General features: G+C 40.6%; 1 protein-coding gene across 1 annotated transcript in view; it reads left to right on the top strand.

Moving 5' to 3' along the window:
* Positions 1–25,793, top strand: part of LOC139737537 (GTP-binding protein 10-like) — an 85,710-nt gene that overhangs the window by 9,028 nt on the left and 50,889 nt on the right. Inside the window, exons 2-3 of the mRNA XM_071648209.1 lie at positions 17,568–17,773; positions 18,323–18,414. Of these exons, the coding sequence (XP_071504310.1) occupies positions 17,568–17,773; positions 18,323–18,414 (298 nt within the window). The remainder of the gene's footprint in view (positions 1–17,567; positions 17,774–18,322; positions 18,415–25,793) is intronic.

The raw sequence follows: 25,793 nt of genomic DNA, 5'->3' as shown, positions 1-25,793 counted from the left end.
ACGAAGATACAGCAACAAATACATATGACCTTTGACCCACCTTTACACTCCCAAGATGGCATCTGAGGAAAAAGTGGTTATTTTGTGAAGATTCTCGCGACATCGTCTATACGTGTGCAAAATATGGGAAAGATAGGGCAGGCATTCACCTTGACCGAAAGATCGGTCTGTATCTGTCCGTCGGGGAATGTTCCGCGGAGACTGCGTCTGGCTTCACGGATCCCCTCCGTATACAGACCGAAGTCAATGATTGCGGCTCCTGTGTGGAGCAGTCGCGCACAGATCAAACGTTACGATAAACCAAATTTCAGACAGCTTTTTTACATTCAAACAAGTATGAAATGACATGACACATTATGCAGCAATATTTGGGATAAATTTCTCACATTGTGCAATCGAAATACTCACATAACCTCGGTTATAATGCAGAAATTTTATCGATATCGCAACATCGCCGTTCGCGAGCAGTAAGACGCCATTTTGAATCTGTAACAATTGCTAAGCCAATCACATGCGAGATACGTGTTTTAGTAAAACAAACACGTAGAAACTACCTCGCATGTGATTGGCTAATAGATTCATAGTGTACGTTTCTGCAGTTTGAATGTGACGACACGACAGGCTGTGTTTTACGTTGAAAATTCTCCTAAAATGTTGGATTATTCATTAATCTGGTGAGTGTAACGTATTCTTAAAAAAATAAATTCACCATACAAGCTTAAATTTGCCGACCTAGGGCCATGAATTAGACGCAATCGAGAAGGGTGAGGTACCTCACCCAATTTTCCATAGAGACAGTGGTTAAGAACATCCACACAGCAATGGGTACTGCAACCTTCCGTCTGTCTACGGAGGACAGCGTTAATGGCAAAATATAAAAGAGTCCTCCGGACAGACGGATCTTTCTGTCTAGCATTCACCAAGATACAAGACGAAACATTTATGACATTTGACCCTAATTTACATACCCAAGATGGTGTCCGACCAAGTAGTTGTAATTTTATGAAATAATGTACGTGACATGAACTAAATACGAACAAAATATGGAGGTGATAGGGGATGTTTTTCTTGAGTTATTGCAAAGAAAGTTGCAGAAAGAAAGAAATATCTGAATACATCAAAGATAAGCTTTAAATTCAACCAAGATTTTTCACGTGATTTCGACATCGTATGAAAAAACAAAGGGCATAAAACGATAGCACAAAGTCTCAGCTACAACATATTAAAATCTGGGAGAAATTCACCGAAGGGTAAGTGAGCTAGTTGTCAATCATGTCAATTTTCACATCTAGAAAAATTCCCTCACATAGAGATAACACGTCATAACGAAGATACAGGAAGAAGTACATATGACCTTTGACCCCATTTTGCACAGACAAGATGGCCTATGAGCCAAAAATGGTAGTTTTGTGAAATGATCCTTGTAACATGGTCTTTACGTGTGCAAAATATGGGAAAGATAGGACATGTATTCACCAAGATACAGGATGAAACATTTATGACCTTTGACCCTAATTTACATCTGATCAAGTAGTTGTTATTTTGTGAAATAATGTACGTGACATGAACTAAGCATGTGCAAAATATGGTGGTGATAGGATATGTTTTTCTTGAGTTATTACAAAGAAAGTTACAGAAAGAAAGAAATATTTCAATACATTGAAGATAAGCTTGAATTTCAACCAAGTTTTTGGAAGTGATGCCGACTCCGTATGAAAAAACAAAGGGCACACTAACGATAGCCCAAAGTCTCAGCTACACATACTAAAATATGGGAGAAATTCACCGAAACATAAGTGAGCTAGTGCTCGATAAAGATAGTCATGTCAGTTTTCATTTCCAGAAAAACTGCACCCCCATAGAGATAACACGTAAACTGGTCAAATTTGACAAGATTACTTTCAATCCATTTTTACAAGGTGATACCATCATCCAATTAAGATATTGTTATTACAACTTTGAAAGTACATTTAATAAGCTACAACATACTGAAATCTGGGGGTAAATCGGCAAAGGATAAGGGAGATACGCTCAAGTGAACTTGAAATTTGATGACGTCATTTTCAAATTTTAGTTTTTTTATTTTATTGTGAAATTTGATACCTTTTAATCATTTTGCCAGCATCAGCAACCCATGAGATGACATGTACAACTCATGAGCTTTCAGAATACGTAAAGAAAATGGGGGGTCATTGTCCATCCCGACGAGTAAAATCAGATTTAAAATTGGCGGTTTTTTGGCATAGTTGAACTGTATATCGGCATTGACGCGCGCGCGGAATTTCAACTTTGACGGGCCATTATGACGTCATATTGAGTCGGATTCACTTGAAACTTGGTATAAATATTCCTTGACATTTCGGACATCCGATCCCATTGAAAAAACGGGGAATTTGTATGACATATGTGCTGTGCGTGCGCATATGTGCGCGCGCGTACGCGTCCGTCCAATTTTTTCAATTTTTCAAAAAATACTCCAAATGGTCTGAAACGTGTGCAAAAAAGTTTTGAGCTCGATTGGAGTATGCAAATATTTAAACGCGCACGTACGCGCACGTTTTAAGGGTAGAGATGAATTTTGAGAATATGAGTAGAATGCACATAACTTGAAATATATGTGACGTAAATTTCATTAAAAAATTGCATTCCTTTAATGAGATATGATTGAGAATGTGTTTTCATATAATGACGTCATAGTGACGTCACGGTCAACTGATCACAATGATGCATTAGATTTGTTGTCTTTAGGACATGATGCATACATGGTATAATTTTGAAATTGATAGGCAGAGGACTTTCTGAGCTAACCTCTGCACAACTTTTGGGGAGAAATAAAGAAACAAACAAAGAAGAAGAATAAAGAATCAGTACAGATACAGAAGGTGATCCGAGAGGATACTCGGATCACCTAATAAATAAAACAATTACACAGGGTAAAATACTGCATGTGGTATGGCCTAAGTCTGTTAGGTATGTAGTTATTTTGTAGTGATTTCTAGAAAGAAAGCATGCTGGATTTATACTTCCGAGTCTGAAGTGGAGTAAAAAGTTGTGATGAAATAATTTTTTTTTTTTTTTTTTTTTTATTGATCAGAATCAGGAGAGCAATTACAGAATCAAAACGATAACGTTTTTAGGTAACACAGAACTGTAATACGAATAGAAGAAACACAGAAGAATTTTTAAACCACCTCGAATGGTCAATGCAGTTCTTACAAAAAATAATCGTGAATCGTGCAAAAGACCTGTAAAATTCAAAACAAACAAACTATCTTTGCAAAACTTTCTACAAAACTTCCACAAAATGTGCAAGCTCTCGAGGAATCAGAAAAGTTGGCACTCCCCAAAGTATTGTCTTTTGTAACAACATAACATCGTAGCATTAAGCTGCTGGAATACCGAAATTTCAAAGGTCCACATAGTATAAATATCGTATAAAAAGAGTTTCACTCAATCTCTTCCATCTGATTTTGTGCCCGAAAAGAGAAAGCACGTCAAGCCCGTAGGGAAACGACACCAGATTAAAATATTGTTCTTTCTATCGCTTTCTCATATACAAATAAGCCTTGACAAATTTTGTTGACATTTCTCTTATTATAGAAAGGTATTTTATGCACAAAATGGAAAAAGTGACAAAAATAATGATTTGACCCGAGTTTTTCCATTGAACATAAGTTTCTTGCATGCCACCAAGTTTAAGTTCTTTCCTTTCTTTAAGTTAATCTTGCGTGTTTGTGAAACAAATAACTACTACAAAAGATTTTAATTACCCGTTTAAAAACAAAGATTTTTGTTACTTTCCTTAGCCCTAATCAATACGGCTTCTGATGAGAAGGAAAAATTTCAATGTTAACCATAGAAAACACAGTCCAAAGAATGCAAAGCAAAAGTTCTCCTCAAATTGGGATGTTGTTTGACTGTTTGTTAGTTACAAGACCATTTCAAAATTTCTTACAGGATCCGAAGTTGATTTAAATTAGAGACAACACAAAACATGTCGATAGAAATTGTTCTGGTCAACAATTTTGCAACTAAAAGAGATCACCTAATAACCTCATTGAGCTAACCCTAAAAAACAACAACCCTTTGTGATATCTCTCTTTCATGCTAAGAACAGGAGTACATTGAGAAAAAAAATAGCCAGCGACAAGGGTATTTGTTTAAAGCGTACACGCAATCCAAAACATCCCTAATGGGCTTTTTGTTTGTTTGTTTGTTTTAATACTGGTTAGTTTTTTAGCTTACCTGAGCCGAAGTCTCAAGTGAGCTACTGTAAAACATGATATATTCGCGGCACGAAATTTTCGCGAATTGGAGCCGACGGCCTTTTTCGTGGCAAGAAATTTTCGCGATTTGCTTCTTGCGTTCAATGTATATAGTGTAGATAAGAAATTTCGCGTGCATTTTAATTTCGCGAATCTTGGCGCTCGCGGAATTCGCGAAATTAAAATTTTCATCTTCTTGAGAACCCCATGACCGACTTTCACCATACTTGGCAGACGTAAGCATCCCTAGGGGGATAGGATCTCAATTTGTACAAATGGGCACCATGGCCCACCTGGGGGGCCCCAGGGGGGCCCAAACACCCTAAAATTAAGGAATCTTTAAAAATCTTCTTCTTTAGAACCAGAAGTCATAGGGCTTAGTTGATACTATGAGTAAGTACATTGATGACTGTAGTTTCAAGTTTGTTCATGGGGGAATCAGGGGTGCCCCCCTTGGGAAGGGGGGTGGGGAAGGGTCCAAATGGGGCCTAAATTGTACATTTTCATCTTCACTTTGAGATCGCCATGTCTGATTTTTACCAAACTTGGTAGATAGCATCCCTAGGGGGATAGGATCTCAATTTGTTCAAATGGGCACCATGGCTCACCTGGGGGAGGGGGGGGGGGCAGGGGCCCCAAACCTCCTAAAATTAAGGAATTCTTAAAAATCTTCTCCAGAACCAGAAGTGATAGAGCTTAGATAATACTGTGAGTTAGTACATTGATGATTGTAGTTTCAAGTTTGTTCATGGCGTTGGCGGAATCAGGGATGCCCCCCCCCCCCCCCCCCCCCTTGGGAACCAGGAGAGGGGATGGGGAGAAGTCCTACAGTTGTAAGGGAGCCTGAATTGTACATGTTCATCTTCTTCTTGAAAACCTCATGATGAATTTTGGCCAAACTTAGCAGGTAGCATCCCTAGGGGGATGGAATCGTAATTCCTTCAAATGGGCTCCATGTCCCGCTTGGGGGCCCCTAATGGGTCCACCCCCCCCCCCCCCCCCCATTAAGGAATATTTAAAATCTTCTACCCCAGAACCAGAAATGATAAAGCAAAGTTAATACCATGAGTTTGTACATTGATGACTTTAGTTCCAAGTGTGTTCATGGCAGATCCAGGGCTGCCTGCTGGGGGGGGGGATCCATATGCAGACCTAAGTTTCCAATGTTCTCAGGTAAGAGTGTGCAAGAATGCATGGAAGGTGAAATTGCGATACTCAGGTGAGCGCGTGACCCCCAGGTCTCTTGTGTATTCATGTATGGGTGCAGAGCGGCGCCAAGGTGCCCCCTATGATTTTGCTTTAAAAAAAAAGAAAGAGAAAGAAGAAAAAACTAAAGAAACAAAAAGAAAAGGGAAAGGAGAAGAGAAAGAGCGAGGATCAAAAAAAAAAAAGATTGCCCCCTGATTATAAACCTATCGTGGGTCTAGAATTTATTTTATTTCCTAGTGCGAAAAAGAATACGTGGATAATAGATTTGTTGTTGGGTTTCTTGGGGGGGGGGGGGGTGTTAAAACATGGCCAGAAGAAATCTACGATTTTATTTCGGTAGTTAATCATCATGATACCCCACTTATTACTTTGATAACACTATAATTGATTTAGCAATGTTACAGTTCGTTGAATTATGTTAATGGTAATGTTTCATAGATAGGTATTTTCTGATTTTGCTATTCATGTATTTGTTCTTTTGTCAATAAATGTAAAAGTCATATTAGTTTGTTATTTTGAATATTGTGAAAGTCATATTATTTCGTTATTTCCTCAATTGTGAAAGTCATATACTATTTGTCGAAAATTTATTGTAATCCTTTTTGTTTGAATCAGATCCCCCCCCCCCCCCAGGATTTTTCTTCGGGGGGAACGAATGTGCCCCCAGAAGGTTCAGAAATAATTAATAAATCAATTAATTAACTCTTTATGTGCCACGTTCGCACATCCGGCTCAGTCGACGGCGTGCCAACTTCGCATATTCTGCTCAACAAACAAAGCCGCCAAAACCGATCAATAAATCGCTAATCCCGTGGTACAATCAAAGTGTTTCTCGCGCTTTTGTTCCTCTCACATACGGCTTGCATTCTATGTGGTGATTAATTATCAAGCGGTGTTCCCAACTAGATTTGCGTGTACATTCTAAGTTTCTGTCACTATTTTATGTGCAAATGTCATGCCTTTATAGTAATATAGCAACTGGTAAATCAAAAGAAAAATTGGAAATAGAATTGTTATACATTGTATATAAATGGAAGCAAAGTTTGGCATTCCTCTAACTTTGCTCACTATTATGTCCAGCTTAACAGAAATTTGTAGAAGTTATACAAATTGGAAAAACAGAATTCTTTCTCAAAGCATGACTACCTTCGTGTCTCAGAATAACGTGGCACACAGGGGGTTTCCACCATGGCACATAAAGAGTTAAAGGCAAAATTAAACAATATGGCACTTTTCTTGTCTAAAACTTGTCAAAAATATAACTGAAAATTGAGAAATTTCCGCCCCTGCTGGACGGGGCGCTTAAAATTAATGTATTTCAATTTTAATTTAATTTTTATTCCAGCGCTGACGGTGTTGTGTTTGATGTTCTTAACTTTCATTTGTCGCTAGAGCAACTGTCGCCGGAGCATTTGTCTTCGAGCAAATGTCGGAGGAGCAAATGTCGTACCTGTCTGTACCTTCAGACTTTTGCATCAAATGTCATCGGAGCAAATGTCGCCGGAGCAAACGTCGCTGGAGCAAATGTCGCCGGAACATTTGTCGTAGGAGCAAACGTCGGAAGAGCAAAGGTCGTACCTTTGAGTATCTTCAGACCTTTGCATCATATGACGTCGGAGCAAATGTCGTAGGAGTAATTGTCACCGGAGCAATTGTCGCCGGAGCAAATGTCGTACCTGTGTGTACTTTCAGACCTTTGCGTCATATGACGTTGGAGCAAATATCGCCGGAGCAATTGTCGCACCTTAGGAGCATTTGTCGTAGGAGCAGATGTCGCCGGAGCAAACGTCACTGGAGCAAATGTCACCGGAGCATTTGTCGTAGGAGCAAACGTCGCTGGAGCAAATGTCACTGGAGCAAATATCGCCGGAGCATTTGTCGCCGGAGCAAATGTCGCCGGAGCATTTGTCAGCAGAGCAAATTTCGGCAGAGCGATTGTCGCGGAGCAAATATCGCAGAGCATTTGTCGCATTTTTCAGAGCAATTGTCGTCGGAGCATTATGTCACCGGAGCAAATGTCATGGAACCTCCCCTACATGGGCACATTGAGTTTAAGGCCGAGTAAAAAAAGAAAGTAGTTTCTCGTCCGGGTTTTTTGAGCAAGGCGATGGGGGAGGTCCTTACTATTTGATATCTTACTATTTTTTCGAGGATTGTCAAAATGAAAGTAATATGTGTTTCTCGTCCGGTAATTCTGAGAAAGGTAACGAGAGAGGGCTTTACTATTTTCTATATCCAGTTTATGAAATGAAATATCACTCTGGTAGCTGTGTTATGAGAGACCAGGTCCCAAGTGTATGTTTTGCCTGCACTCTGTGCATTTTCAAACAAATAGATATATGTACCATACTTGAAATGAAACTTCATGCATGCAGAAATACATTTGATTTTTCTTTCCACAACAGATGTCGAAGGGAAACTGGCCATCTTATACTGGTATTTAGTGCTGTAATGGCATTTCTGATACCAGTGTACTCGCAATAATTCTGATGTATTGTGCTATTAATTGAAACAGGTATAAAACATGTCTTTCAACAAATGTACGACTGAAATAAATTCCATGATATTCAAAACACTGCTTTATTTATCATTTGTGTTTGTGACTTTTTGTGTCCACACAGCTGGTATGTATATCTGCATTTCTTCACAGTATTGTAGCACATTAAACTGGAAACTGGCTTGTACAATTGCAGATGGATGTCAAAATGATACTGATATGGCATTATAGCATTAAACATTTAAAGATGTTTTTTCATGTTTTAAAAAGACATTTGATAATCACTCATCATTTGGATGATGAATGATTGTATACCAAAACTACATATGTAGTAAAACACGTACCTATGAAGGTAAGTCACATTCTCCCTTCATTTCTTCCATGGCCATCATTACAGTGCTACCAAGAAGCAGCAGTGATATAAACCACTTATCATTTGAGTGATGCCTAATTTTATACCAAATCTGCGTATATTGCTGTTTATGCATGACAAGTATACCAATTTAACTACACTGTGACTGTATTCATTCAGTCATATCAAGGGTATGGAAGAAACATGTTTTTTTTAACATAAAATAGTAACATTTATGCATCACTTGTTGAACCTATGAATCCAACCATTATCTCTGGAAATGCATAGCATTATTTTTGCCTTTCAACACAACACAAACTTACTGAGTTAGATCTTTTCTCATATGAAAACTTATTCGCTCAAGGATTTAAAATGCCGCAGACAGTACTGCCAGTTGTCAACCCTGTGAAACAACCACCTGATTTCCTTTTTACTGAAAGACATAATACGAACCAGTAACTGTTGAATACTATATTCACTATCTAAAGCCGTTCGCTGTGCACACGTGCGCTTGAGATCAGTTCTCTCCATCACTCCACGATTTTTTATTTTTCCAGCTCCAGAACGCATGCTATACTGGCTGGCTGGTCTCCTCTACTACAGTGAAACCCCGTTATAACGAGTTCGGTTATAACGAGGAACCGCTTATAACGAGGTGATCGCGTCGGTCCCGTTTTCCTTTGTGTGTAAATGGCAGAACGAATCGGTTATAACGAGATTCCGGTTATAACGAGGACAATTTCGGTAAATCATGATAAAGAAAAACAGAAGCAATTTGATCGGATATAACGAGGTTCCATTTCTTGACTTGACTTTCAAACATGCGACAAATGAAACATTGGAAACCTAAATCTCGCTATCCATGTCTTTTCCCGTTTTGCAGAGAATCGTTCCTTCCATGTTTTCTTCTTAATCACGCGATAAGACACAGGAACACCTTCCGATGTCCCTACTAATAAACATAATCATTCGATTTTCTCTTTCGCGAGAAACGTGTGCGTGATAATATGAGGTCAGACCACAGCGCAACGAGAGAAAAAAATAGATAACGCATTCAAAAACTTTTCATGTAGCGACAATATAAATGACGTGTGACGCAAAAATGTAGCGACAATTGGACCATGGACAATTGTGTGTGCAACTCATCATTATATCCTTTCAAATTTTAGTTCCGACTTCCCGTTCTTTTGCTGGTTTTGAGCTAATATGAGTTTGGATGATTAAAGCTGAAATAATAAAATCATCGCCCCTATCCCGCCGGGTGACAGTAGCGTTAAAATAGTTGAGTAATGCATGTTAACCTATACTTAATCGGTGTTCAGAAAAAGAAGCAAACGCATTTATTAGTTTGAATAGATCTGGATTTGTTCATTAGTAAATAACAAATGATAATTTAAATATGAGTGTGTGTGATCAAAGCAGAAATAATTAGTGAATTAATCATCGCGATCCTGCTGGGTGACAGTAGAGTAAAAATAGTTGAATAACGCATGTTATGCTATTTAATCGGTGCTCGGAAAAAGAAACAAACGCATGTATTAGTTTGAATAGATCTGGATTTGTTCATTATCATTCAACGAATGATAATTTAGATATGAGTGTGTATGAGTAAAGCCGAAATAATTAATGAAATCATTGTGATCTCGCCGGGTGCAGTAGCGTAAAAATGGTTGAATAACGCATGTTAACCTACTTAATCGGTGCTCGGAAATAGAAACAAACGCATTCAACAGTTCAAGAACGGATGTACAAAACATGAAGAGATTTTCGGAAGAAAATAAAGAACGCATTTTTAATCCCTTCGAGCGCAACGATCATATATTGTATAAAATGACAGCCAAATGATTCATGAAATTATCGAATTCCCGCTGGGCATCAACAGCGTAAAATACCTCGCAAGTTAGCGGTAAACAACGCACGTTTATATGTTACTCTGAAATCATCGCGATCTCGCCAGGTGACAGTAGCGTAAAAAAAGTTGAATGACTCATGTTAACCTAAATCAGAAAAAGAAACAAACGCATTTATTAGTTTGAATAGATCTGGTACAGATTTGCATAAACAGGATGACAACCTCCACATTCAATCATGTCGCATATTTTCAAGGACGGTCGTACAAAACGCGAAGAGATTTTCGGAAGAAAATAAAGAACGCATTTTTAATCCATTTGGGCGCAACAATCATACATTGTACATATGTACAAGATTACAGCCGAAATGATTCATGCAATCATCGCATTCCCGCTGGGCACCAACAGCGTAAAAATACCTAGCAAGTTACGGTACAAACAAGGCCTGTATGTTACTGTATATATTTGCCCCCATATTTGCGCTGTGTCACAAATGTACACACTAGTAGTTATGTACATGTATGATGTACTGCATGCATGGTTGTTTTAATGTGTATGTACACAGGTGGACCAGATTAATGGAGAACATTTTATGTGGTATAGATATAGTACATACAGGCTGACCAGATTAGTGGAGAATTTTCTAGGTGGTATACAATGTAGCTATACAGTACATGCATGTAACAGGAAATACATTATAGCTCACTCAATCTAGAATGATTTCACCCGTTCCAGAATGTTCTGGGAAGTGCTTACATGTTTGGCTGAGTGAGGCACTGTCCCTGTAGCCCAATGTGATTGGTAGTTAATTTTGGCAATGATGTTATGCAGTGAGTCATCCAGGTTTCCTGGAACTAGGATTTGCTAGTATGTTCAGGTATGTGGCCCCAGGTTGGAGAGAGTTACAGAATGTGCTAGAAGGGGGTGAATGGATAGTATATACATTGTAAGCCAGAGAAATTCTGCAGTAGGCAGAGTACCCAACACCTCTGCTCTGAGAGTTACGTCACTTCTGGCTCTGAAGCGACTTGTTATAGTCAGTCCTGTGTTACCTGCTGACCTGTTATGTTTGTGGAGATAAGGCCTGGGAGACATTTTGCCTGCAGATAATTAATTTGCCTACATTGGAGATAGACTCCATTTTTGTGTCAATGGACATTGCTACGGAAAAGCTGTGACGGGCTGGATTCCTAGCTGAACATTATTGAGCAAATCATCATTCACCGCATCGACTGGACGTGGTCGTCATAACGTTGGATTCTGCACGTCTCGCTGTGAACGTTATACCATGGACCTATAACGTGGACATTTACCGTGGATTTATACCGTGGAGTATTATAACCTGTGCCTTTGGATTTATGTCGGAGGTATCATTCATCGGTGCATCGCGGATTATTCGTCTGTGCATCGAACATCGTATCTGGACATTACCAGGGAACTTTAGGGACTTTGTGATCTAAGATTTGGATGCATGTCAGTGATTCCACTACCGATTTGTAATTGTTTTTATTGATCATTATTGTACTGATGTGCGACCGATTACGAGTCTGTACCCACAATATCACTGTTAATAAACCGCCCGAACATTAGTTGATTGTTTCTTTTGTGCGATCATTCTCAGAGTGATTTTTGGTCGTAACAGCTGGTGTTTAGAAAAAGCTTAATTTTAACAAACAAGAATGACAATAAAGAATTAACTTTTCATTTCAGCCTCTATTTCTTCGTCTAATTTACAAATAATCTCCCTTTATTCTCTCAATAATAACGCTCAATAATTATGTAATAGCAACGCAAAGGATAATATTATGTTTAAGTTTCATTGATGGGTATATGACGTCATGCTTATGTTTTTCTTTGTTTTTGATGAGTACGGTTATAACGAGGTACCTGTTATAACGAGGTAATATCGCCAGTCCCACAGACCTCGTTATAATGGGGTTTGTGGTTACATTGCGCAATCAATCTAGCAGCACATGAAGCGGGCAATAGCACGAGAGAAATGTACAGAAGGTGCTCAACGTCCTGTCTACATCACGACGTACCGAGTGCGCTGTACATCACAGCCCAGGCCCACCTGCGATCCAACCACAGGTCAACTGCTTTGTGGGTCATTCCGTCATTCCTTCTTGCCGAGCTCGCAGTGTGAAATGCATGCGTTATTACATACGCACTACAGAAGATATAGCTGTACTACAGCTAAGTACTATATTTAAGTAGAGGACGCAAGGCATAGTTAGAAATGAGACATCACGATTGGTAGGTGAATTGTCGATTTTTTTTTTCGGCGGCCGAAAAAATAGTAAATATAAAAAAAGTCGATGCGGCAACTGAAAATCGATGTGGGCGGGGAGCGGGCTGGGACGAGAATTATGAATTTCTTGGTATTTTTAGCGCCATTTTGAAAATAGTAAATAGTAAAAAAATCGATGCGGCGGCCAAAATCGATGTGCGCGAGGACCAGAAACTGGTTTCTTTTTTTACTTGGCCTAATAAGTCAGGTCGTATCATAGAACTGTATTATACGTACTAGAGTGCGGACTCGTCATACGCGCGCACGTTAAGGCTCTGTGATCGCATGGAGCCCGATCCGCCATTACTAAGAGTGGCAAAACTTCAGTACAGTGCGAATCGCTTGTGTATTAGCAATGTACCGTTGCGTTGACAACCGGTGTTGACAACGCCGGATTTGCTCCTTTGCAAGACGTACACGCGATGAAAATCAACGATTTGAGTGATAATTCGATAACCTCATTCACAAAACCACGCGTTACGCAATATAATTGCTATTTTTGATGTAAATTAAAGCTAAATAATTATCTCCTCAGAAGTGTATCAATTTTCATACGCTAAGCGCTGATTGTTCTTTGCGGACATTCAAGTGCAGCTACGCAGCTAATAAGCTCTGATTGAGCAAGTGGTGAACGCAACTTGGAGATAATTTGTAACCCCGGGGGCGGGAATCAGTGGCATAACTAGGATTTTTGCAGTAGGGGGCACTGGGGGCCTCGCAATTTTGTAGGGGGCACCCTGAACTGCTGCAGTGATTATTTTTTATTCAGCATATTTTTTTTTTCCAGGGGGTGGGGGTGGGAGGCACATGGTGGCATACATTTTTTTGGTTTGTTTTTTTGTGGGGGGGGGGGGGGGGGGGCAGGTCGGCCATACCTTCAGCCCTGGGAACACTGCCATTACAAGTCCTGTATAGACAATGCGTGTAAAAGGGGTTGTTTTTCACGGACGGGCGATGTACGCGCGTATACAGGGTAGCAAAATCGTTGAAATCAAAGGAAAAGGCCATACTCTTACAGAAGTAGCTAATATGTTTCTTGAAAAAAGGTAGCTTCAGAGTGAATTTGGTGTATTTTGAGATCAAAGGATCATTACTTGTACACACAAACACACACACACGCACATACTTAACAAACATAAATACACACACATACACATCCATAACACATCCATAACAAACACAAGTAGGCCTACAGACGCACACATACACATCCATAACAAACACAAATATACACACACACACACACACACTTACTGAAGGCCCCCACCTCAACCTTAATAGGAATACAATACCCGGATTTGAATGGGACATAGTGAATATGCATGCACACACAAACACACACACACACACACACACACACACACACACAAAGTCCTGAACATATCACACAAACAAATGAATGCATGTACTACAGAGCGTAATATATTCTATGCATTTAATCTTGTCATGGGATATTATAGGAATAACGCATTCCGCGGAGTTGTTTAGCGAGTATGCAGTGCACGAGAGGTTTCTTCTGAGCATGCGCACTCCACATAAGCCAGAGGCGAGTGGGGAGTGTGCATGCGAAGAAGAAACCTCGAGTACACTGCATATCGCTGAACAACGACGGGAAAATGCGTTATTCCTTTTATAAGATGACTACGTAATTTCAAACGCGAGGTGAATATGCCTTGTATGAGAAAGAAATAATGAAATAAATCAAATATCAAAGATTTTGAAATTGTACTTACCGTTGGAAAATGGTCCAGAGTAGGCTTTCTCCGAGATTATCCCAGCTTGTGCTGAATCTTTATACTGTAAAAGTGGAAATTTTCGCGGTGTTGAAATTTTCGCAGTGTTGAAATTTTCGCGCATTTCGTGCAACGAGAAGCTAGCGCGAAAACAAAAGCACGCGAATATTTTTGGATGCCATATGTTCCAGTACTTGATGTCTTGATTCCGTGGAATTAAAAACACGTGAAAGTGTACTGACACGGCCAAGCGCGAAAAATTAGTCGCGCGAAAATATCCACTTTTACAGTACCGTGCATTAGACAATTTGGGTGCGCGAAAATCCCACGGGCGTGCAGGGATAGACACTTTTCGCGAATGATCACGTGGTACGCTTTGACCAATCAGCAAGCTGGAAATTACTTAGCCATCTTATAATTCTCAAATTATTGACATACATCATAAATGGCTGTTAGAAAATCTGTAATACAAAATACAGAATCATCTACGCACTGGCAATGTCATCTGCATGCACAATTTTGGCAGATGCAGTGCGCGTGCATAATGCACTTGCCACTCTCACTTGCCACTCTATAGTAATGGCGGCGAGGTCTCCATGCGATCACAGCGATTTAAATGAGTACGCCCTCTAGCGATATGTAAATGCAGCTCTATGGGTCGTATCCATTTATCAAGGATTAGAACAAGTGGATTTCAAGGGTCCTTTCTTCCTTTTGCCATGACACTGTACAATGAAGAGTTTAACAGGTAATGAGAGCCTAGTAACCAGCTCCAATTTTTTTTTTTTACTTGGTTTTAGCATTATGCTAATTATGATTTATGTCTTTTTTTTTTCTTTTTCTTTGGTGTCAGTGCCCTCTTTGGCATAGGAATATGGTGGTATGGAATGTATTTTAAATCATACTGTGTATCCTGCCAAACTAAAGATAATCAGTTTTTTGTTTTTTGTTTTTTGTTTTTGACTTTTTAGGCTTTAGAAGAATCTTAATTTTTTTTTTCATTTTAATGCAAATCTGTGAGTGAATTTTGTTGTAAATGTGATGTTGGTGCCCTGTCTCCACTCCTTTACCTCTTTTAACACTTCTTCTTCATGTTTCTTCTCTTTTTCTCTACATAGTCTCTCTTATCTTCTTTTCTCCTTACAAGTGGTCTTTGTGTGCCTGTTGTGTACATGAGGCAAGGGCTGGATTTTGGACCTTATTATGGTAGTTTACAATTTATGTGCATGTTTTTTACTCAGTCCATTTTCCTTGTTTTTTACTGAATGACTTTTTTTTCAGTTGTGTACCTTGGTATCGGGCCACTTGTTATCTGGACATCTTTATCATCTGGCTGAAAAATACAGTGTGCTTTGTGTGGGCTTTTTTAAAATTCATTCCTACATCAAATCTATTTAAAACAAATAGGCCCTACAGAGTGAATGAATCTCTCGTTTATCTCATGTTATGTCTATTTTTAAAGAAGAAAATTAGTTACAATTACAAAACGATTGCAACAAATTTATTACAGTACAATGTATAACAGAATATGTACACCCTCTTCAACTTGACTGTGTTTTTCAGCATACATGTAACTCCCACTTTCAGACAAATCGCTTGTTCAGATTTTTGTGGGTCCCAACGTGGCTGGATACCCGAGGTTGGACTGTATTGTAATTATCATTATGATGCAATGCTGCGGAGCCGTATTATATCGAGGTCACTGGGACAGTAAAGATTGTCTTGTTGCTTTACATAATCTTTTTGTGCCAGTGTAAAAGAACAGGGAAATCGATAGGGAGGTGGAGTCAGAGGAATTAATTGCCCTTGTGTTAGGCCTTGGTATACTGTCCTACCTCTTTATAACGAGGTTCCACTGTACCTTGAACATTAAATTTTATTTAAATGTTTCATATGGGTATGTGAACAAATCGGCTTGCCTTGCCTTCCTAATTACTTTTGTTTCTTTTCTTTTTCCTCTTCCTTTTCCGCCTTATCCTTTTTTCTCTCTTTCCTTCACTCCCTTTCGGTGTTAAAGCTGTCAATAACATGTATTTGTCTTGGAAAATTTGTGTCATGCACTGTATTTGATATGTGAGTGAATTAGTGCAATTATATCTTTTATGTAGAGATTTTATGGTTTATATTTTTTCTGTATTTTTAGCTCACCTGAGCCAAAGGCTCAAGTGAGCTATTGCGATCGCCCTGCGTCCGGCGTGTGGCGTCCGGCGTGCGTCGTGCGTAACTTTTTACATTTTCATCTTCTTCTTGAAAACCCGAAGACCGATTTTCAACAAACTTGGCAGGTACCATCCCTAGGGGGTTAGGAACTCAATTTGTTAAAATGGGCACCATGCCCCACCCAGGGGGCCCCCAGGGGGGCCCAAACCACCCAAACTTAAGGAATCTGTAAAAATCTTCTTCTCTAGAACCAGAAGTGATAGAGCTAAGTTAATACTATGAGTTAGTACATTGATGACTGTAGTTTCAAGTTTGTTCATGGCAGAATCAGGGGTGACCCCCCTTGGGACCCAGGGGAGGGGGGGGGGTGGGGAGGGGTCCTAATGGGGCCTAAATTGTACATTTTCATCTTCTTCTTGAGAACCCCATGACCCATTTTCACCAAACTTGGCAGGTAGCATCCCTAGGGGGTTAGGATCTCAATTTGTTCAAATGGGCACCAAGCCACACCCAGGGGAGCCCAAATGCCCCAAAATGAAGGAATCTTTAAAAATCTTCTCTAGAATCAGAAGTTATAGAGCTAAGATAATACTATGAGTGAGTACATTAATGACTGTAGTTTCAAGGTTGTTCATAGCAGATCCAGGGGTGCCCCTCTTGGGGGTGGGGGGAGGGGGGGGGGTGGGAAGGTCCAAATGGGGTCTGAATTGTACATTTTCATCTTCTTCCTGAAAACCTCATGATTGATTTTGGTCAAACTTGGCAGGTAGCATCCCTAGGGGGTCAGGATCTCAATTTATCAAAATGGGCACCATGTCCCACCAGAGGGCCCCAGGGGCCCCCAATCCCCCCAAATTAAGGAATCTTTAAAAATTTGGGCCTTTATTGTACATTTTCATCTTCTACTTGAGAATGCCTGGTCAAATTTTGGTAAAACTGTGAATAATTTAGAATAGTGACTGCGTGGAAGGTGAACTTGCGATACTCAGGTGAGCGCTAGACCCGCGGGTCTATTGTTTGTTTGTTTGTTTCTTTGTTTGTTTGGTTTTTTTTTGGTGGTGGTGGTGATACTGTTCCGGAACTGCCAGAATGTAAACATTTATGCCATTATATTTTATTTTGTGTATGACAATAGATTTGAATCTGAATCAGAATACCATTCATCATAGCAACATTTCTAGGTTTTGTCTACACCATTTTTCTCTGCACAGATTTCCAAATTACGACATAAATTCCTTGATCAAGTGCGGATCTTTGTCAGAGGTGGAGGAGGAGGGCAAGGCCTGCCGAAGTATGGGGGAACTGGAGGTCAGGGGGGTGATGTCTACATTAAAGCTGCAGCTGGTGTGACATTGAATCGTGTGAAAGCTTCCAGAGAGCAGCAGCGTTACGTGGGTGGTACTGGCAGTAACAGTAAGTGAGTACAAGATGTCTATTTTGAGTACCGGTATTTTTTTACAGTACACTGGCAAAGACACCTGCACATCCATAAAACTTGCGATATGGGAATTTCATAGTGTAACAAAGGTATTAAGTCATGTAACAAGAGAAAAGAAGAAAGTCTTGTTACTTCGTATTCGCTATTCAAAAGTTGTTCCTATCAGCTCTCACCTGCTCTCAGCAGCAGTGTGCTAACTGGTGTTTTTGTCTTTGGAGTTATGTGTGTTTGCTCATGTTGTGTGTCTGTAGAGTTTGTGTGTGTGTGTGTGTGTGTGTGTGTGTGTGTTGTGCAATTGCATTAGCATAAACTCGTACATTACATGCAGCCAGTGAACGAAGTTTGCCACCGTACCATTGCACAAGGATTCCAAGTAATTCTGCTGAGTTGTCAGCTGTTCTCTCTGATTTCTCTGTGACTTCATCCTTTCCTGTACATTTTGAAGTGGACTTGTTCTTTGAAGTGTGTTGCATTTAAATGTCGCATTAGTAGTTCATCCACATTCTTAAACTCATATCATCTGTGCAGACCACGTATCTTGCAGGGATCTAAGGGCAAAGATGTCTATGTCACAGTTCCTGTCGGAGTTTGTGTCACAGATGACAAAAACAATTTACTAGGTAAGAATTTTTTTTCTTTTCTAATTAATGAATCTTGCGTTGAGTTGTGTTCATATTTCAGCTGATTGACAAATTGCCCTACATAACATAAATAAGCATGCAAGTAATCAGTGTTTAGTAGTAGCTACAATGAAAATCAAGAGCATACATACCCGGCCAGGATTCAAATAGTACGACCTCCTGATCACCAGACAGGCATCTTATCCACTGACCACCAAGCTTCTGCCCTACAGCCAATGCTGGTTGTAATCCTTACAGCATGCAGCAGGTACTGCGTATTTATTGAACGTAATGATATTCTTGCATCAAGATGTTTAGAATGCAAGTGGTTGACAAATTGCCTTATATCAACATAAATATGCACCATATAACCAGTGTGTAGTAGTAACCACTGTGATAAAAATCAGTGAATACATACATAGGCATGATTCTAACCTATGACCTCCTGATCGCTGGGCAGATGTCTTATCCTCTAGACCACTGAGCTTTGGCCTCACAGCCAGTGCCGGTTCTAATCCTTATATCATGCCAGGGATACTGCACATTTATTCAAATCGATAAAATTCTATGCATTGAGGTTTTTATTCCATTTGATTGACACATTGCAATACATCAATGTAAATAAGTACAGGTACCAAATTAATCAGTGTGTAGCAGTAGCCATGATAAAAATCATGAGCATACATACTCAGGTAGGATCTGAATCTACGACCTCCTGACCACTAGACCACCGAGCTTCCACCCAGTGCTTTCGCCTGACAGCCAGTGCTGGTTTTAAGTCTTACAGCATCTATTCAAATCAATGAATGCAATTCTTGCATCAAGTTTTCATTGCAGCTGAATGACAGATTGCCCTACATTGATGCAGGAATTCATTATATGCAATATGGTAAGGATACTCATTTATTTTTATGTTATTCATGTAGCATTTACTGAAACACAGGATATACTGTAAGACTATTCCTTATGGTTGTGCTCAGTGATAATCTGTTTATTACTCATTCTGCCATTTTCAATGGATGACCTTCTGCTGAATTGCATCCAAATTTCACCTGGAAAAGTGTTAGAGCATAATAGTTACAAACCTCAATTAGTGTTTAATACATCTTTGATATATTTTTCAGTTATGTATTCATATTCATTTGGAGTTTCTAATAACTCATTGAACTGTTGGTGCATTCAAACCTGGCTATGTGACCGGCAGCTGTATACGCCTAGTGAAAAATCCCCATGAGAGCACAGCCATGTTAAAGACCCTGTGCATAGTGGCCACCTGTCCAATGCAGCCAGCAGTCACTAATTTTGTGTCTCATTTTAACCTGTGTTGTAGAGCAGCCACAGACCAATACAGAGACGTAACTGAGTCCATTAATCAGCATGTTTTTCTGCCTTACCATCATGCCTGTCATTCATTGTGAACAGTTTGATGATTACCACCACTGTATTTACCCGCCATTCAGGCATAGTAATGCTCATGTGAAAAGCTTCATTGTTTTAGTATACAAATATTGCATAGATGACAAAGAGTTAGTGGAGGTGCAGCACACTCGAGGGTATTTACAAGTATGCTGAAGCACCCATAAACGTGTGGATACTTAGAGTGAGCTGCATCTCCACTAACGTCACAAACTTTAACCAGGCCCGGCGATACGGTGCAATTAACTCCGCGAAAAGGGGCGTAAGCTTTTGAATTCATAGCGGTCATCAAAGCACTGTGCGGAAGCAAAAGACAAACAAATCTTGAAAGTTCACCTCGTATCTCCCTTATTTTACCACCAAATCCCTTGAAACTTCACATATAAACACTAAACAAAAAAGAAGTTCCCCCTAAAACAAATCGCTGTAATGTCTGAATCAGGAACCTTTTAGGAAATCTATACACAGGGGCAAGTACCTCTATTAATCTCTGATACTGTAATGACAATCATGTACTTCACCAGGTTCACGTGTCTGTCATCGACATCGGTGTTTATTAGACGTGTACTCACATCGTGACTTTTACATGACGATCTCCATAGGCAATCTCCCCATAGGCAATCTCCCTATAGGTGATCTCCCCATAGGCAATAACATTACACATCTGCCACAAGGTGGCGCTATGGCACATTCATGACTAACTGTACAGAGTCACAACATCATTACATCCCCCTTTTCATACAAAAGCAACTTACATTAACCCAACACCTATACTATAATGTTAGCAATGTAATTGTGTATCTGGTCAAATAACCTTATTTATGAGTCAATGTATTTTGTTTTAAATAAAAGTTCCAGTTCAATGCGATACATTGTTGCATGTTGAGAGTTTCATTCCGTTGCAGTCTTTCATCCGAATATCTTAAGCTGTCTCATTTCCATAGCTTTCTTAACTGCTATCTGTTCCTGATAACTTCACAAAGTTATTGTTACAAATAAAATAACAAATAATATAAACAGATGAGTAACAGGGTGGACTATCTGTTACTCTATTAGCTGCACTAGAGGATTATTATGCCTCTGTGATAGTACAGTTATCCTACTGGTACATCCTCTTATAACTTTGGCAAAACAACAACTATTATAAAAACAACAATCATAAAACAAATTAGACTATCCAACACTCTTAACTGTACAAAGGGGATTATTCTGCCCCTATACACTTAGTTACTATATGTACAGATTTAGCCTGTTTGGATGTCTACGCTGCCTCAGTGGATAACGACGTTCGCGTTGAATCACTGGTTCGTCGTCGCCTGAACTTTCCTGAGATGATGCGATGTTAGTTGGCACCTCAGTTGAGCCGTCGCTGTCCTCGAGGTCATCATAGTATCGACTTTGTCGTCGTCCTTGTCTCTTTTGGAGATTGCGTCTATTTCGTCGATAACATACTCCTCCTTCTCCCTCTATGATGTAAGAGCGGGGTGATTCATCTTTCTTGATGACAACAGCTAGTTGCCACACTTTGCCGTCCTGATACGCCACGCTGTCACCAGGTTTGAGCACAGACAGGTCTTTTGCGCCCTTGTTGTAGAACTGCTTTTGACGTCTTTGCATCTCTAATCTCCTTTCCATGATGTCATCTCAGCTGGCAGGGTTAGGCTGCAAGAGTTTGCTGGTTGTAGGAAGAGTTGTGTTCGTCCTTCTGCCCATCAGCATCTGTGCAGGCGATGGAAGGCCATCTCCTGGCATATGCCAGAAGAGCTAGATGAACATCTTCACCGTCCTCTGCCGAATTCTTCAAGAGATTCTTGGCTATCTGCACAGCCTTTTCCGATTTCCCATTGGACTGTGGGTATCTGGGTGAAGAAGTCTTGTGTGTCACTCCATATTTGACACAGAATTGCTGAAATTCTGCACTGGCATATTGTGGTCCATTATCCGTCATCATCTCATCCGGAATGCCATGTCGTGCGAACTGCTGCTTACATATGGCAATGACTGCTCTGCTGGTAGTACTTGTCAGCTTGTTGATTTCAAAGTAGTTTGAATAGCAGTCTACCAAGATCAAGTAAGTAGACCCATCAAACTCGAACACATCACTCCCAACTTTCTGCCATGGCCTTTCTGGTAAGTCATGACCATGCATTGGCTCTTTCGAGTTGCTGGCTCTATGTCTGCTGCAAATTTTACACCTTTCAACCATCTCTGCAATTTCAACATTCATGCCTGGCCAGGAGAGCACATCTCTTGCCAATCTCTTGGTCTTTTCCACTCCTTGGTGACTCTGGTGGAGTTTCTCTAGCATCAGTCTCCTCATTTGGCTAGGGATTATCACTTTCTGCATCTTGAAGAGCAGGTCACCTTCAGTAGTTATCTCATCTCTGTACTGCCAGTACTGTCTAATGTCTTCATCCACTTCCTGCTTACTCTCAGGCTAGCCTTCCTCAACTGTTGCTTTTAGCTTCCTGAGAACTGGATCAGCTAGAGTTTCTTTCTGCATCTCTTCAGGTCTAGCATGCAGACTGTCATTTCTTGGCTCTCCTCATCTTCTTCACTCTCTGGGATGAAGTCTCTGCTGAGAGCATCAGCAATGTACATTTCCTTACCTCTCTTGTAGCTCAAGGTACAGTCATACTTCTGCAGCTTCAGTAGCATTGTCTGTAGCCGTTATGGCGTATCTGCTAGAGGCTTCTTCATGATTGTCTCCAACGGTTTATGACTCAGACTCGATCACGAACTTTCTCATGAAGACATACTGGTGGAACTTCATTACTCCGTACACCACTGCTGCCAATTCCTTCTCTATTTGCGCATACCTTTTTTCACAGTCTTTGAAGGCTGATGTATACGCAACTGGTTTTTCATTCTGCAGAAGGACTGCGCTGACACCATTCTGTGATGCATCCACACTCACAACTACGGGTTGATTCACATCATGAAATTGAAGAATGGGAGCTTCAGTTGCCAGCTGCTGTAGCTTCTCAAAGGCTGTAGTGTGCTCTTGGTGCCACTGCCAGTCGTTCTCTTTTACCAAGAGTTTCCTCAGGGGTGCCGTCACTTCAGACAAGTTGGGAAGAAACTTGCCAAGATAGTTGATCATGCCTAAATATCTTTGAAGCTCTTTCTTGTTGGTAGGCTGCTTTATACTCTTGACTGCTTCAACTCTCATATCAGGTTTCAGTCCATCAGCAGTCAGCAAGTGACCGATGTACTTCACTTCGTTTACAGCGATCTTGCACTTACTCTCATTCAACCTGACATTGTTCTCTTGCAGTCTCCTGAACACTGCTTCAAGGCGTTCATCGTGTTCTTCCTTGGTTGTTCCCCATATCAGGATATCATCCATCACCACATCAACGCCTTCTAGGTCTTCCAGCATCTGTGACATTGTCCGTTGGAAGATCTCTGGTGCCGAGTTAATTCCGAAAGGCATTCTGATGTACTTGTACCTGCCAAAAAGAGTATTGAAGGTACACAAATCTGAGCTCGCCTCATCAAGGCGAAGTTGCCAGTACCCACAATTCGCGTCGAGAGTGCTGAACACTTTAGCGTTGGGGATACACGCTACAACCTCCTCAATGGTTCGCATGGGGTAATGTTCCCTCTCTATAGCTTGGTTCAGTTCCTTTGGGTCAAGGCAAATCCTCACTCTATCACTGTTCTTTTTTGCTACTGTGACCATACTGTTCACCCAAGCTCTTGGTTTCGTCATCCTTTCAATGACGTTCAGGTCCTCCATTCTCTTAAGTTCCTCTCTGACCTTCTCTCTCAGAGCTACTGGAAGTCTGCGAGGAGCATGGACTTTGGGCACTGTATCTCGTTGCTTAATCTGATGTGTTCCTGGCATACACCCAAGTCCCAGGAAGAGGTGAGCATATTTGTCCTTGACTGCGCATGGCTCCTCACGCACAGCATAAGTTCTTTTCACCAATCCGAGCTGCTTACAGGATGGCAGACCAAGTATCGATTGCGCCTTCTGTTCCACAACCTAGCACTCTAAATCGAAGAACCTCTCCTTGTGCTCACAAATAAGAAGAGTCTTGCCTACAGGCTTCATCCTGTGTTCTGAATAGACCACCAGTCTTGAATTTGACTTCTGCATCGGGGACTGCAATTTCTTTTGCACAACCTCTGGTATGATGTTGCATTGCGAACCAGTGTCAAACTTGAATCGCACCTTCCTCGAGTTCACTTTCAATTCGATGAACCAGTCGTCGGAATCATCTGTTGACTTTATGACGTCTACAAAGAATTCCTCATCCTCTGCTTCGTCCTCGTCAATCGTATGCACAGACTTTTTGTCACGTCTGCCCTTTCCTGCTGATTTCTCTTTTACAGCGTTGCAAACACTTTTTGACATTTCTTTTTCTGACATTTGTTGCACTTTTTTCCATATGCAGGGCACTTACTTTTGTCCAAAACGTGCAATTTCCCACAGAACTTGCACTTCTACTTTGGTCGAGCACCACTCATAGCTTTGGCTTTCTGCACTGCATGGACATCCTGAGAATGTGTCTTGCCAAAAACTGTCATCCTTTCTTTGGACAGCTCAGTGGCCCTGCATAATGTGGATTGACTTTTCCAGCCTCAAATCCAACTCACAAAGCAGTCTTGCTCGTACAGAATCATCCTGAATTCCACCAATAATTCTGTCTCTCAGTAGGGAATTATGCAGGTCTTTGAAGTTGCAACTGCTCGCCAGTAACTTCAGATCAGTCATTTACTGCTCCAGTGTTTCTCCAGCAGCCTGTTGGCAGCTGAAAATTTTATACCTGTCAACAGTCTCGTTCTTTGGGGGGTTGCAATGCCTCTCAAATGCATCTAGCACTGCCTTCAAGGTCACAACAGGTACAGCCGGTGTTGTTGAGTCAGGTGAAGGAGGTGAGGTAGACTCCGGCTTCGAGGTCTTGTAGAGCTCTCTACCTTTTGATCCCACTAAGTAGAGAAAAATTTTCACCTTCTTCACTTCATCGTCAGTCACTGAAAGTTCTGTATAGAGCTCAAACTCTTCCCTCCACAGTTTCCATGCTTGTGGAAGATTTCTTGCCTCCAAATCCAACAGCGATGGAGGTTTCAATTGCTCCATAGCGGCTATATTGAGTCACAGCCACTATACATGCTGTGAACGAATGCAAGCTTTCTCGGCGGGTATTTCCAGTCACTCGACGATCGTGGAGCCGTTCCCCTCAGACTGGGCACGCAAAATTCATGACATTAGGCATCGCAATTCAGACAATCCACAGTCACTTTCACTCCTGACACCATCTATTAATCTCTGATACTGTAATGACAATCATCTACTTCACCAGGTTCACGTGTATGTCATCGACATCGGTGTTTATTAGACGTGTACTCACATCATGACTTTTACATGACAATCTCCATAGGCAATCTCCCCATAGGCAATCTCCCCATAAGCAATAACATTACACACCTGCCACAAGGTGGCGCTATGTCACTTTCATGACTAACTGTACAGAGTCACAACTTCATTACAGTACCCATGGACCTAATATACGTACATGGACTGTTCACGGCAGTCTTTCTTTGATGTAGTGATCGTCACCGACACCTGATTATGTACATCTTAATGAGTGCATTCAGGTGTCTGGACAATAACGATTGTGTGATCATGTATCGTCACTATTTAAACAAAAGGATCGTTTACCTCATTTCAGTCTTGTTTCGCTGATGTGCCTTTTTCAGACGGAAATTTCTTTGAATCATTCTGCCAAAATGTTAGCTTTCTTTTAAAACTGCCTGCTTCTCCAAATCGAAATTGTTTAAGGTATGATTTCTTAACATACACCACAACTGCACATTCACTTTACTTGATTTTTGTGAGTTATTTTCTTCTGCGCATATAGTTTTAGATTTCTAGAATCTCTGTCTTGTTCTTCTCCCAGCTTGGTGGCAGTGACGATCATGGGATCAAAGCAGTGAAGCATGCTAAAAATGTC

This window comes from Diadema antillarum, unplaced genomic scaffold (assembly GCF_040938485.1).
Source record: "Diadema antillarum isolate AM-2024a unplaced genomic scaffold, OU_Dant_1.0 seq00000695_RagTag, whole genome shotgun sequence".
Classification (NCBI taxonomy): domain Eukaryota; kingdom Metazoa; phylum Echinodermata; class Echinoidea; order Diadematoida; family Diadematidae; genus Diadema; species Diadema antillarum.
This window is presented reverse-complemented; position numbering and strand designations above follow the sequence as displayed.